At 44.8% G+C, this 15207-nt stretch overlaps 1 protein-coding gene and 1 long non-coding RNA gene across 2 annotated transcripts in view; both read right to left on the reverse strand.

Annotated features, from left to right (window-relative positions):
• Positions 1-1205: 1205 nt before the first annotated feature.
• On the reverse strand, positions 1206-9155 carry LOC138372966 (uncharacterized). The gene is made up of 2 exons (XR_011231029.1): positions 8956-9155; positions 1206-1895 (listed from the first exon to the last, which is right to left on the reverse strand). It is a non-coding gene; the product is annotated as an uncharacterized lncRNA (long non-coding RNA).
• Positions 9156-10636: 1481 nt separating this feature from the next.
• Positions 10637-15207, reverse strand: part of LOC123749436 (galactoside alpha-(1,2)-fucosyltransferase 1-like) — a 53199-nt gene continuing 48628 nt past the window's right edge. Inside the window, exon 4 of the mRNA XM_069338553.1 lies at positions 10637-10686. Within this exon, the coding sequence (XP_069194654.1) occupies positions 10637-10686 (50 nt within the window). The remainder of the gene's footprint in view (positions 10687-15207) is intronic.

Raw genomic sequence — 15207 nt, forward strand, 5'->3', positions numbered from 1 at the left:
GCCACACCTATTTCTCTGGTAAACTTTTTTTTTAATATACTGCCATAAACTTTACACCATTTAATCCCACTTTTTGCAATATTGACCTTTTTTCCAGTTTTATGATTGGTTATGGATGCTGCAGACTATTTTTTCCAGCAAATTGTATTCACTACTGTACTGTATATCCATAGCCACATTATACATCATGGTCTCAATCCACTGATCCAATTAACTTTTTGTATTATCTTTAATGCATTATTTACTGTTTTGCCATAACTTTAGCAGACACTTGATCATGCATCTTGCGCCCTTCGGATCTCGGACAACCACCATTTTATTCTTCCTCACGTCGTCTTCTGATAGACTTGGCTTGCTCACTCGATAAACGAACCAAAATTTACCTCAAGCTTATTTAGTGTTCTAAGGACATCACAGTCGACTATTCACACCAGAAAGTCCCTCTAGATAATAATGTCATAGTATCATGCTGAAACATTTAACCCAACTTACACATAAAAGTAAATGAAAGTAAAGATGTCATGGTCTGTCCTGGACCCTTATCAAGCTCTTCATTCTTTCCCTTTTTTTTCAAGATTGATATTTTGTTTACAAACTCCACACTATGTATACCGAAAAAAGTAAATACAATAAACATACATGCATACACATCTTTTGTATATGTACACAACTTTTGTATATGTACACAACTTTTACATATGTACACAATCATAACTACACATAACATAGAGGCATACACAAACATGAATGTACTGGCAGTAAGGATTTAACCACACACTAATTACATGCATATCCTGGGTGATGATCAGCTTTAAGTTTCAACTTTACCCTTAACCTGCTTGCTCTGCAAAACAGATAACTGACTGTATTTGTTTAAGGAAATACGCTTACAGTACAGCTTCATTACTGTAAGTAATTACAGTATCAAAAGTCGGCATCAAGCCGGGAAGTCTCCTTAGCACATTGTGTCTCAGGATATGCAAATGGCACTAAATAGCATTCAGGATCCTAATATGAGAGCAAAAAGACACGAGATGAGTGATGTCAAAGGCATCGGATTCCCCCAGGATTCTATCGCGGGACAAGTGTATAATACATAATTAACATGGCTACTAAAGGGAGAGTGAATTACCATTATAGGTCATCAGGAGTCCCATCTTCCCTAGGACACATCTACACTACGATAGGATGAGAGAAAGACCACAGTAAGATATGATATGTATTCACAGGATGATAAATTGACAACACAGTTAAGTGATTTATTGTTTTACATAAACATCGTGTAAGGATAAAATTCCGCCTTCGCAACCTGTGAGAAGACGATTTCACCCTAGGAACAAGCGGGAATGGTAGGGGTACTAATGGTTATGCCGTGTCTAGGATAATTACGTCATTCTATCAAGGGTTTAGACTACTTAAACATCTCTCACCTGGAATGATGTCACCTTACAGTAGCAGAAGATGGCATAAAAATGTCAATATTTTAATATGAAGAATTATTTCAAGTGTCTCATATTGACAATATTATTCCAAAACTAGGCTGAAATTAGTCAAATTAGTATATATTAACTGTGGCTGTACTCCTTGCATCATATATAACTTTAAAAGGTTAATGCCCCTACTAGTGATCTCATGCTACTCTAAATAAATTTATGGAGTGAAACTAGGAGACATACATGCAATTAAGTTTCCATATAATGTTCTGTATATTTATTCTCATCAGGTAATTTCATTCAACACCAACTGCTGCATTTATTGCCCGAAATTTATTTCTTCATTTTTGATGCTTTGAATTTGGACACCTTCTTGGGTTGCACTTGAGTCTTTGCAGGTGACTCGGCTCTTGGTGCTTTAGCGTCGCCAAACTTGCGTTCCAGCACACGGTACGAAAATGCCTGCAAGACAAAAAATCATTTGGCTGCATTTTTTTACCCTACAATATAATAAATCCTCCATACCTTAAACAAGTTTCTATACAAGATAAAATTAGTATGATCAGTGACTAACTTAGTGCATGAGCACCATGGCTTACAAAATTGAAATGCAGTACCATAATCAGATTGCACTGCAAAGAATAAATCACGATGACGTGGCTGAAACAAATAACTCAACCCCGCACAGGAAATGAAGGTGACAATGTTATGGTCCATCCTGGATTCTTTTCTAGTTATGATAAGGGTTGTCAAGTTATTAAAATCATTTCATAGGTGTGGGTTGGATTGTCTGACCACATACAGTACAGTATCTTGATCCCCCATCTCTTCCAGCAGTGTATACTGCACCCTGAAAACTAGCTCTGTGAACAAAGTTTTCTTAATTGTTTTACCTTGACTCAACCATTACTTGGGAGAAAATTCCTCGATTCACCATATTCTTTATTATGAAAATGTGCACCATACCATAGGAATGACTGTGTAATTATCCAATTTGCCACTCAACATTTGAAACATCAAATGTTGAGTGGCCTGATGTTTCAACATTTGAAAACATCAGGCAAGTGATCACTTTGCAAGCATCAGAACTTTTCAATGACATCTTAAATTATAAAAAAAAGGTGCTGTATACTAAACAAAAATATACTGTATGTTTTTAAATGAAAAAGTCATGAAAGCAAATAAAAACAGGCAGACAAGATCAAAAGCACATGTGTTGGCACCACCTCACTAGAAAACATTGAAAAACAAAACAGAATTGAACATCAAATCCCCGCACCATCTGAAGCACACACAACAACCCGTCCTCAAACCAAGTCCATTCTATCCAGCGGTTGACCCCAAACACACAATCAATTTTAACAATCTGTTCATTCAAAACAGAACTTCTCAAATATAAATTAATATTACTGTATTATATATTAGCATATAGTGCATACTTAGGCACTGGTTAGGTTAGGTTAGGTGTTTAGGTTCTGTTGGTGATTATTTATATTTGCAGTACGTTGGTGAAGCATTTACAGCATTGTAGTTCGAATAAAAGTTGTCAGCAATGCACTTGTTCCACAAGTGTTCAGACAACATCAGTTGCAAGTCGTGTGTAAATTGTTTTTATTAAAAAAAAAAAAGGGGGTTTGGTGGGTACATGGAATGGACTTTGGGTCTTTATTTAGAGGACGGGCTGCATACAAGGTGGTGGATGAAAAATAGAAGTTTAATAGAAAAAGGTTAAAAAACACATGAAAAATGGGTTAAGAACAATGTGAATGATGGATAGCAATAAGACAGACAGTAAAGCACTAGAGGACCTGAAGGTGGAAGGCTTTTGAGTGAAATAAAAAGTTCCTTTCTGAGATAGTCATTTGGTTGCTTCCTGAAGCCAAACACTGGTGAACCCGTGGTCAGGACAAGACACTACAAGGACACTGTCATGATTACTTCCTTATCACGATGGAAGTCATGGCTACAGCTTCCACCGAATGACAGTTTGGAAAAGGAAGACATTAGGGATTACTCAATACAGCCCAGAATAACTAGAAAGTAGGTAAGGTAATTACCAGGAAAAAGTAACAAGCCACTATGACTATATAGCACATGAAAGGGAGTCTGGAAAATTATCCACTTAACTAATATATTAGAATACAGGTTATATGAGGTTAATTCCTTAGACCACTGGAACAATGGAACCCACGTTGTTTGTACCTATTTTTAGGTCAACACCTCGTGGTTGATATGGTTACTTACAGAAGCCATGAGGCCTCACCAGCAACAAGGCAACTACAAGCACAGCAATTGAAAATGTCACAAGCATCTGGACAAAATCTCCAGATCTTCAATTTTCTTTCCACTAGGGGAATAATATAAATCGTCTAACCAGAATAATATCATCCGTAACTGGATGTTAGTACAGTATAGGTGTACATGAGGTAGTCAGAATAAATTCAGATTATAGAAATACAAATTTGTTTTATAAATCCATATTTGGGAGATCAATGAGCCTGCTTGGCTCATGAACACACAGTGAAGCAATGCCACTTTAGTATCTTTATAAACACAATGTTATGAGGGTTATGTTGTGCTCTCCGACCTGTCACACATTAATATGCTATCAACAATAATCTTGTAAGAACAACTTGTGCTTGCTTCATTAAAGTTGCAAGACTGCTGCTACAACAAGACAAGAGACAAATAATAGTGAGAAACTACTAAGGTAGGGGGCAGCAGTGACTACTACAAGCTACTAGCAACAATGCTCTTCCTTCCACCACCACCAGTCAACACCAATCACAATACCTGTGCTCTTAACAACTGATGTGATAAAAGAAGTCTTCTTAATAGACAATACCTAAGTACCTGTACTTCACTGATAACAGCTTTACAAAGGTGGTTTGCTAGTTTAATGATTGGATCCTTTCACGTTATGCCATTAACCTTTGTATTCAGAAGTTCGGTTATGAAACGGGCCATTCAGCCCCACCAAAAGTTAATAAATCTTATTATGGATATACCCCAAATGACTTGGTGTAAAATGACCTAATGACTTCTTATTCATTAATAATCAAATCTTGTTCAAACAGTTAATACTTAGCTATTAGGCTAGCAATAAATTTCCTAACCCGTGTCTTACTGCACTTTTAAAGTTTACAGTTTCTTTAAAAGATATTAATGATTATTATACCAGCAGGATAGTGGGAGCAAGCACTCGCCCTGTTCCAGCACTTGCCTAATACATAGGCGGACAGGCTACACCAAGGACGACATTTCAACATTATCACCTACACTGCTTTTTTATTTAATTTTATCTTCTAAAACTGCCACTTTTTCTTTACAATTGGCTTTTTAAACTAAGTTGAGGAGGTTTTTTAATAAGCCTTAATGGGGATATGAGATGGTCTGAGAACTGGAATACAAGGACAGTGAAAAAAATAGTACCCAACCAAGTGGACAATCAGAGACTGAACACTGACCCTGCAAGAAGCAAGGATACGAGCTGGGGTATGAGGATGAAGTGAAGGAATGGCGGCCAGCCACTTGCCCCGTAGGAGACCAAATGTCAACTCTGTAAGATACTGTACATGACTGTCGCTCTATCAACCAGGCCATGTGAACCACAAGACATATTCATTTTAACTTAAAATCCCCTCTGAGCAATATTTTGTTTCATAAGAATGGGCCAAGCAGTTGGAGCACACATCCATTACCCCGAGCATGCTGATAGAGCGCCCGACGTGCTGACATGCATGTCAGCATGATGGCATGACAGCATGTCAGCATGACATACTGACATGCTGTTAGGGCGCCTGACAGCTTGGTGAACAACACTTCGGATTTGTAGTCCTGAGGTTCCGGGTTCGATCTCCGGTGGAGGTGGAGACAAATGGGCAAAATGTTTCTTTCACCCTGATGCCCCTGTTACTTAGCCGTAAACAGGTACCTGGGAGTTAGACAGCTGCTACGGGCTGCTTCCTGGAGGTGTGTAACAAAACGGAGGCCTGGTCGAGGACCGGGCCGCAGGGACGCTAGGCCCCGAAATTATTTCAAGATAACCTCAAGAAGATGCTATTGTACACTGAGCAGCTGCTGAGAGCTGCTATCACACATTATGACTGACAAAACCCCAGGAGCAACAGGAAAGTCTAGACAAAACCCCAGGAGCAACAGGAAAGTCTAGACAAAACCCCAGGAGCAACAGGAAAGTCTAGACAAAACCCCAGGAGCAACAGGAAAGTCTAGACAAAACCCCAGGAGCAACAGGAAAGTCTAGACAAAACCCCAGGAGCAACAGGAAAGTCTAGACAAAACCCCAGGAGCAACAGGAAAGTCTAGACAAAACCCCAGGAGCAACAGGAAAGTCTAGACAAAACCCCAGGAGCAACAGGAAAGTCTAGACAAAACCCCAGGAGCAACAGGAAAGTCTAGACAAAACCCCAGGAGCAACAGGAAAGTCTAGACAAAACCCCAGGAGCAACAGGAAAGTCTAGACAAAACCACAGGAGCAACAGGAAAGTCTAGACAAAAAAAATAAAACAAACAGGGAAGGCTAAAGAATACATCCAAAGCAACAGGATAATTTGGACAAAACCATAAAAGCAACAGGGTAGACTGGACAAAACAAGGGGATTTGGAAGCAACCAAGTGACCAGCTCGTAAAGGAGCTTTACATTTCACTAAATGTGCACTTCTAGTTTTACACTTCTTAATTGCTCTCAAAAGTAAAACTCTCCGCTGTGAAACCTTGTGAACCCTAAAAAAAAAAAAAAAAAAGGGCAGGGGAAAGGGGGGGGGGATGTATTTACCCATGGTGCAGAGTAGAGCCAGAAAGCACCATAGTTGATGAGAACCATGTCACCTGAGAACCTAATGTTGAGAGAACCAAAGGTCCGCAGGGAGCCCAACTTCCATAAAACTCTCAGCCCAGAGATCCCAATGTAGAGAGAACCAGACGTCCAGAGAACCAGATTTCCAGAGACCCAGACGTCCAGAGCACCAGACGTCCAGAGCAACAGACGTCCAGAGTACCAGACTTCCAGAGCACCAGACTTCCAGAGCACCAGACGTCCAGAGCACCAGACGTCCAGAGCACCAGACGTCCAGAGCAACAGACGTCCAGAGCACCAGACGTCCAGAGCACCAGACGTCCAGAGCAACAGACGTCCAGAGCAACAGACGTCCAGAGCACCAGACGTCCAGAGCAACAGACGTCCAGAGTAACAGACGTCCAGAGCACCAGACGTCCAGAGCAACAGACGTCCAGAGCAACAGACGTCCAGAGCACCAGACGTCCAGAGCAACAGACGTCCAGAGCACCAGACGTCCAGAGCAACAGACGTCCAGAGCAACAGACGTCCAGAGCACCAGACGTCCAGAGCACCAGACTTCCAGAGCACCAGACTTCCAGAGCACCAGACGTCCAGAGCACCAGACGTCCAGAGCACCAGACGTCCAGAGCACCAGACGTCCAGAGCAACAGACGTCCAGAGCAACAGACGTCCAGAGCACCAGACGTCCAGAGCAACAGACGTCCAGAGCACCAGACGTCTAGAGCACCAGACGTCCAGAGCAACAGACGTCCAGAGCAACAGACGTCCAGAGCACCAGACGTCCAGAGCACCAGACGTTCAGAGCACCAGACGTCCAGAGCAACAGACGCCCAGAGCAACAGACGCCCAGAGCAACAGACGTCCAGAGAACCAGACATCCAGAGAAGCAGACGTCCAGAGAACCAGACGTCCAGAGAAGCAGACGTCCAGAGAAGCAGACGTCCAGAGAAGCAGACGTCCAGAGAAGCAGACGTCCAGAGCAAGAGACGCCCAGAGCAAGAGACGCCCAGAGCAACAGACGCCCAGAGAACCAGACGTCCAGAGAAGCAGACGTCCAGAGAACCAGACGTCCAGAGAAGCAGACGTCCAGAGAAGCAGACATCCAGAGAACCAGACGTCCAGAGAAGCAGACGTCCAGAGAAGCAGACGTCCAGAGAAGCAGACGTCCAGAGCACCAGACGTCCAGAGCACCAGACGTCCAGAGCACCAGACGTCCAGAGCACCAGACGTCCAGAGCACCAGACATCCAGAGAACCAGATGGAACATATCCACAAAGACATGAGCCCAAGCACCACACAGTGAATGAGAAACATCAAAACAAGATACCTGAAGGCCAATGAGTGAATCCAACTATAAAATACCTCCCAGGGCACAAGGAATTCCCTATGCTGTAGCACATCACAGCTTCCTTTTGTAGTACAGCTTTATTGGCCATGGGCTTTTTCCCTATTCCTGCAATCTCTGGATGTTCACCTTCAAGGTGGTATTCTGTTCAAGTAACTTTAAAGGAGCTATTCACAGAAGCAAGCATGTGTCAACGGAGCATTCTAGGCAAAATGTTAAGTAGCTGCTACCTGTAACCCTGTTACAATGTAGTGCTGCCACCTAGTGGAAGATTAGGGTAATATTATTATGTGGTCTAACTGGTAATTAGCAGAATGACATTTGGCCATCCTTGTAAGGCCTAGTGTCACTTAAGAGGAATGTCAAGTTCAACTGTATTTTCTTATGGTGGTCATTCTAGTTTGATGAGATACATATCAGGAGAAAGTACCATGCCAGTATGGCTATATAGCACTTGCAAGGGATATGAGAAGAGGATACTAGCTAGGATACAACTGCAGAGTGAAGGAACCCTGTCCAACCACTTGAACCATCAAGGATCGAAAACTAATCTGCACAAAGCGAGACCATTTCCGTCCTGACCAGTTAGAGACTGGATTGAGTTATACCGTAGTATCGCCATTTCCTACCTAGCCATTTTTCCTCCTCCCTGTTTCCATCACTTGGTGAAGGTGTTGGCAAAGACTTGCCACAACATAGAGGTAATGTCGTTGCCTGCAAGTCTAGTTCTTTCCGTAGATACACCAATGTTTTGCTTCAGCGAGCAACTGAGGGGTCTTGCCCGTAGAGTAAGAAAGAATGGGTCCCATTCCCATGTGGAATGGGACCGGGTGGTTGACAAGTAGCAGAATGGGGAAAAAGGATGAGCCATGAGACAACTAACAAGACTGCTGCAAGATGAATATTATGTAAGAGGAGGAAACGGGGGAGAGCTGAAAGGGAAGGCTGAGGGGAGTAAAAAGGGGAAGATGAGGGGAGTAAGAAGGGGAATATGAGGGGAGCAAGGAAGGGGGTAGAAAGAGAAAGTAAGAGGATAAGATGAGGGAAGCAGGACCAGGAGGGGAAAGAAAGGCAGTAGGCAAAAGGGAAGGTATGAGGGGCAAGTGAGAAGAGGACAGCTGGGGAAAAGGGGAAGGAAGAGGGAGAAAAGGAGGAGAAAAAGGATGGTAGGAAGGGAAGACACAAGGAAGAACAGCGTATGCTTTTGCAATTGTTGACAAATCAAACTTGTAGAGGGACAAAACATTGGCATTAGGCTTAGCCAGAGACTGCAGTGCTGCCAGATGTTGTCACTGCCACCAAGCCTGTCACTAAGACCAATATTCCCACCACCACCAGGGCACCCCTGGCTACTCACCCACCACCCGGTTAGGTGCCATTGTCGGCTACCCACCACCCGCCCAGCCCAAGTGCCTAGGTGACCTTCACGCAACCTAAATATACGGGCCATCCATGATGAAGCACTTCTCACACGCAGTGCCATCTGGTGCCGGAAGTCTACACCCTCCTGTAGCAGAATACGAGGGACTTCAGCGGCTTCTTAGAGAACATACCTGCTATTCCGACTCTTTGTTTCTTCCACTCGCTCGCCTCTAAACAATGATTTGATAAGCCAGAATGGGACCTTGAGATCTGGGCAGGTAATACATTCTCTTTATATTTCAGGAACCAAATTAAGTATTTTTTTTACACACACATTTCTTAATGTGAGTAATGTGTTCACAGTTTTCTTAAAATGTGTGATAAAATGTCACTCAAACACCATAAGCTCCCATTGGTCTCTTAATAAAACTACAGGATTGTATTTCCACTATACAACATGCACCAAATTCACAAGGATGTTATGTGACAAAAATTTTAGTATGCCTCATCATACATTTAACAAAAGTGATGTTCAAGTGGTTTTGTAGGGAAAAACATACGAGTTTGTGCATATTAGAACAATATAGTCTCTGTTAGTGGGGGACCAAAAATGTGTCCCTTATCTGATTGAAAATACAGTGTCTCATAGTGACCGTTAGTCTTCATTTTTTCCCAAAGTTCCATTCTGATAACTATAGCCTGTAGCTACATCTCTCTGAATAAGCCAACATTTTTTGGAGACTAACTTTTTTTTTTTTTTTGAGATATATACAAGAGTTGTTACATTCTTGTAGAGCCACTAGTATGCGTAGCGTTTCGGGCAGGTCCCTGGAATACGATCCCCAACGCGAAGAATAGTTTTTACAACTAAGTACACATTTTACTGTTGAGTTAAACAGAGGCTACAGTTAACGATTTGCGCCCAGTAAATCCTCCCCGGCCAGGATACGAACCCATGACAAAGCGCTTGCAGAACGCCAGGCAAGTGGCTTACCACTGCACCACGGAGACTGATAGGCTGACTGAAACTCTTTACTTAGATGATTCTAACCTACCTGATTCTATTTCTCCTATGGTTAATCCAATGCCATTTTGTCCTCTCAACTACATCAATTCTCAAATTCCATCAAGAATTATGAATTAAATCTGTATGATGGGCTGCCTCTGTTGGGCCCCTAACAATGTACAGCACTTCCCTATCAGTATGTATGAGGAAGTGAGGTCTAGCTCATTACACCCAGCCTAGAAGCCTTATTGTATAATAGGTACAACAGACCAGCCCGGCATATTACAAGCCAGTAAAAACTGCACAAGATTCCCTTAGAGAGTTCAGGAAGGATAGCCAGTCATTACCAGCAACCAGGCTCTCTAGATCAAACTGATGGACTGATAGACTTGTAGCTTGCGGACGTCATCTCTACATAACCTAAATAAAGACAAACCGCGAGACGAGTGTTATAGAAATGAATTAATTCAATTAAACGCAGGTAAACACTGCAACACCAAATTTTCATGTGGCCCGGTGAATTTCAATGGTATGTGGGTTGAGAATGAATTAACTTTTAATAGCAGATAATCCATGCTAATCTTTAGATCTAACATGCTCTCAATTATGTCTGGCTCCCTCACACTCTTCATCCTCGAATTTTACAGTCTTTTGTAGTTACATTTTTACATCACTGTATGTCCCCAGCATTCTGGACATCATTATATGCTGTATTTATTACTGGAAAACGGAGAGTATATTAATATCAAAATAAGTGTTTTATAGAAAAAAAATTAAAATTTTTTTTAGGTGGGTTTAAAAAGCTGAGGAAAGTATGCACCCCTTATGACATCACTCCTCTTTAAACCAACCTACTCCTATATAGACAGTACTTTTTTTGTAACTGTGTGGATGCAGTACATATACTTACTGTATTGCCATAATGGACAATTAGATAGTAGAATTTTGGTACCATTTACTCTATAGAATAAAAAAACCCGGCATTGAATGTAATGAAATGCCATTTTCTGGGCGAGCCCTGGAGGCTCCCTGGAGCTATCGGGTTAATATGTGAAACATTAGACCAGGGCATTAGTTAATGGAGTTCAGCCTACCGGGGATCTGGCACCCTCAGAAAGGCAAAGGGAGCAATGGCCCCTGGAAAACTTCCCTGTGGTTGGAGTTTTTCCTTATCTGCCATTGACTAGGGTTAGGCCACCCAGAAAGGTAGGCATAACAAAACAGACCCCAAATGGTAAGAAAATTGCGACCGAAAACAGAACAGAGAAGCATAACTACCTTAAATCCCAATGAAACAAGCAAAATGTTACACCTCGCCGCTCGTTCACGCAGCCCTCCCCTTCCCTCCCTGCGCCAGCTACCCAGCAACTCCAGTTTGGAGGCTAAGCATCAAAACAACATGAAAACCGCTGACCAGAGGGAGGGAGGGAGGGTGCCAGGGAGCCTCTTGGACTTGCCCAGAAAATGGCATTTCATTTACATTCAACGCTGGTTTTCTGTGAGGGAGCCCCTCAGTAGAAATGGTTTTTATATGTATGGTGTGTACGAGGTGCGTGACGTCACTATAACTATGTCAATGTTCATGCCAGTTGGTTTTTTAAATCTTACTGAAGAGCATCAGGTATCCTAAATAGGCTTCCAGGAGCTTATGGGACTTTAGGGTCACATTCAATATGCAAGGCTCCTGTGATTATCTGTCCCTGGAGGTGAGCAACATTTCAAAGTTATGTTTTGCTGTCTCAAAGGGGAGGAAGCAAAGCAAGGATCAATGCCCTCATGCCATTACCACTTATGCAGTCATCGGGAGGAGAAAACCTAGACACAAACCGCATGTATTATAAAGAACAAGATCAAAGATCAAAGATCACACCACTACTGTTACAAAATTACTCAAAATAGTGAGTCACAAAATGCACTTACACTCACCACGAAAATGTTTGGAAATTAAACACTATCAAAGAATCAAACCAACAACCCACTAAAACCTGCCATCACCAGATGACAGGTCAACCCCACTCGGGATACCAACAAACCACACACTTCACTCTTGAGCCTAGGCTGAAACCTAGACACTAAGATCTATGGTAAGTAGGAATTGAAAGTAATATTGAAACCTTACAATGAGATCTACATGAACTCCACAAATGGTCAGATTGACTGACAAATGCTTTTTCATGTCAATAAAAGCAAGACCTTGCATGTGGGGGCAATCACAATCCCCGTCACAACTACCAATTTGACAGCACTACTTTACAACAGATAGATGAGAAAAAGCACCTTGGAGTCAGAATCCAGCATTCATTAAAAGTTGTACAACAAGTTGGAGTGGCAGTAAAAAAACCAGCGTTGAATGTAATGAAACGCCATTTTCTGGGTGAGCCCCGGAGGCTCCCTGGAGCTTATCGGGCTAATGTGTGTTATGTTAGACCGGGACATTAGCTAAGGAGTTCAGACCTACCAGGGACCAGCGCCAGAACCTGGCCCCTTCAGAGAGGTTTCAGGGAGCAATGGCCCTGGAAAACCCCATATGGTTGGGGGGTTTTCCTTATCTGCCATCGACCGGGGTTAGGCACCCAGAAAGGTAGGCGTAACAAAACAAACCCCACATGGTAAGAAACTACAACAAAAACCGAACAGAGAGGTAGAAAACTCCCTACAATCCCAAGGAAACAAGCAAACAAGCAAACATCACACTTTACTGCCGCGCCGATCGTCCGCGCAGCCCTCCCCACCCCGGGAGGGGGAGGGGGGAGCCCGGACCTACCGCGCCGGCTGCCAAGCTCCAGTTCGGAAGCTAAGCGTCAACCAACGCGAAAAAACCGCCGACCGGTGGGAGGGAGGGTTTCCAGGGAGCCTCCGGGGCTCACCCAGAAAATGGCATTTCATTACATTCAACGCTGGTTTTCTGTGGGGAGCCCCTACGGCTCCCTGGAGCTTCATACCCAAAGAGAAGGAAAAGAAAGGGCTAACCCGGGAGGCGGCCGCCACAAACTCTGCAACGCAAAGCCAAGACAACCGGTCGCAAACCTGCGACCCAAGGCAACAAGAACGCCCAAGAACAGACGCACATATGGATGGGCGGCCAAAAACCTGTGCGACCCACAATTTCCTGCGCCCGAAACGTCACCAACACAGCAGCAATTGCTGCAAACGTCTGAACAGCACGGGCGCAAAGACAGACCGCAGTAAGAAGGAAAACACTGCGGACGACCCGGGAAACCCGAGCCCTGAAAACAGGGAACGAAGGAACCGGATCAACCACAGCGCATCCCCAGGCACGGTACGCCGGCAACAGCAAAAAGCACAACTGGACAACACAGGACGCACCCCCCGGCCAAACCAAACAAGTACCAATACCCCAAGAACCCCTCCGGAAAGCAGCCGTCTCGACCGTCGCCAGGACAGAGAAAGGCTGCACACCAATAAAGCTACCACCAGTACCAAAGAGGAGGAAACTGAAACCGAAGGGGCTACCACAAACTGAGGGGAAGAGAAGAAGGCACCCTGAACAAGGACCAGGATGGCTCAGGCGACTCATGAGCAGGCCGGAGGGGAAACAAAACGCGAGAAGACGTAAGAACCGTCATACAGTCTCCAAGACGAAGCTCGCAGGTGGGACACCGTCAACAAAGCCACCTGAACACCATAGAGATGGCGATACCTGCGTCAAAATACCAGACGCGAAGAGCCAAAGAGAAGGCCGAACCAGTCACGGACAGGACCGATTCGGCCTGCTGAAAGAGGCGAAGCCTCAGGAAAAACGCCCCGGGTACGGACACCTATCAAGCAGCGTCTGAAAAGAAGGCCGGGCCGGCCACAGTGGAACCATAAGGACTGTTCTCGTGGGAATGGGCTGCAACTGAGCCAGAACCCGAAGCAACAGCTGGACCGGGAGAAGAGGTACAGGTACCCCCCACCTCAACCAGGCCTGCCGAAAGCCTCCACCGTGAAGTCCTCGCAGGTGGGAAGGGCGCCACAAAACGGGCGACGCCTAGACCACGCCGACCCGAAGACGTCCATGGCCAGGAGTCCATAAGCCCAACAGAGCCAACAAAACGAATCGGCGACGACTGGCCAACCCACGAAGAGGAATGAACCGAGACAGCTGTCCACCAGGACGCAGGACACACCCCGGACACGAACCACACGGTTAACCAAACCCCCTGTGGTTCCGGCAAGAACCACCAGAGAACAGTCCAAACAGAGCTGAATGGTAGAGTACCTAGTGACCCAAACCCTCCGAAGCGCAAACCAGACAGCCATGAACACCTGAACCGGGCTGTGAGCCCGACGGACAGACAGACTCCATCAACCTCGGCCGACCTGGTGAGCACTGGTCACAAAGCCCCAGCCGAGAGACGACCCGTCCGTGAACACATCGAGCGAAGGCTCGGGGAGCCGCCAAGGCACGGAACCCCGAAAACCCCAAAGAGGAAGCTGGTGACGCAGCACCAACACCAGATCCCCAGAGGAACCCAAGGAATGCAAGAGGCGGAAGTGGAGTCTCCGTAGGAACCAACCGACGCCGGAGCCAAACCCGACTCCGCGGGCAGACAAGCACGCCAAAGTGCAAACTCCCGCACAACCGCCCAAGCAACCGCTGAGCAACCCGGGACCCCCTCCTGAACAGCCAAAGGCGGGACCACAGCCACAGTAACACTTCTGGAGGGAAGACAATGAGGGGCCCAAGAGCCTGAAACAAGGCCCAGGTCCGAACCCGGGACGGAAACAGAAGGTAAAACCTCCAGATCACCAGGAAACCAAACCCAGCGATCTGGAAAGAACCATCCCCTGGCGAGCAGACAAGCGGACTGACTGGGAGCCCACTCCAGCCAGTCGTCGAGGTAGGCCAGACACCGAATCTCAGACGCAGACAGGGCACTAAGATCCGGTAAAGATGCAAAGAGTATACAAAGTGCCCTTCACAAAATAGGGAATGCAATAAAAACAGCAAACCTGAAGCCCCACCACCAAAGCATTGTATGACAATCATAAGAAGACATATTATGACACATGACAATCATTATATGACAATATGACAATTATAATCAAAGCATTATATGACAAAGAGTGCTGGGAAGACGGGACACCACGAGAGTAGCTCTCATCCTGTAACTACACTTAGGTAAGTACACATAGGTAATTACCAACCGTGCTAGCCCCAGAAAAACTGGAGAGGAACGTGCCAAGAAGTGACCTGGAGGTCCAGGTCCACCATCCATGCACCCGGCCCTAACAGAA

This window comes from Procambarus clarkii, chromosome 40 (genome assembly GCF_040958095.1).
Source record: "Procambarus clarkii isolate CNS0578487 chromosome 40, FALCON_Pclarkii_2.0, whole genome shotgun sequence".
Classification (NCBI taxonomy): domain Eukaryota; kingdom Metazoa; phylum Arthropoda; class Malacostraca; order Decapoda; family Cambaridae; genus Procambarus; species Procambarus clarkii.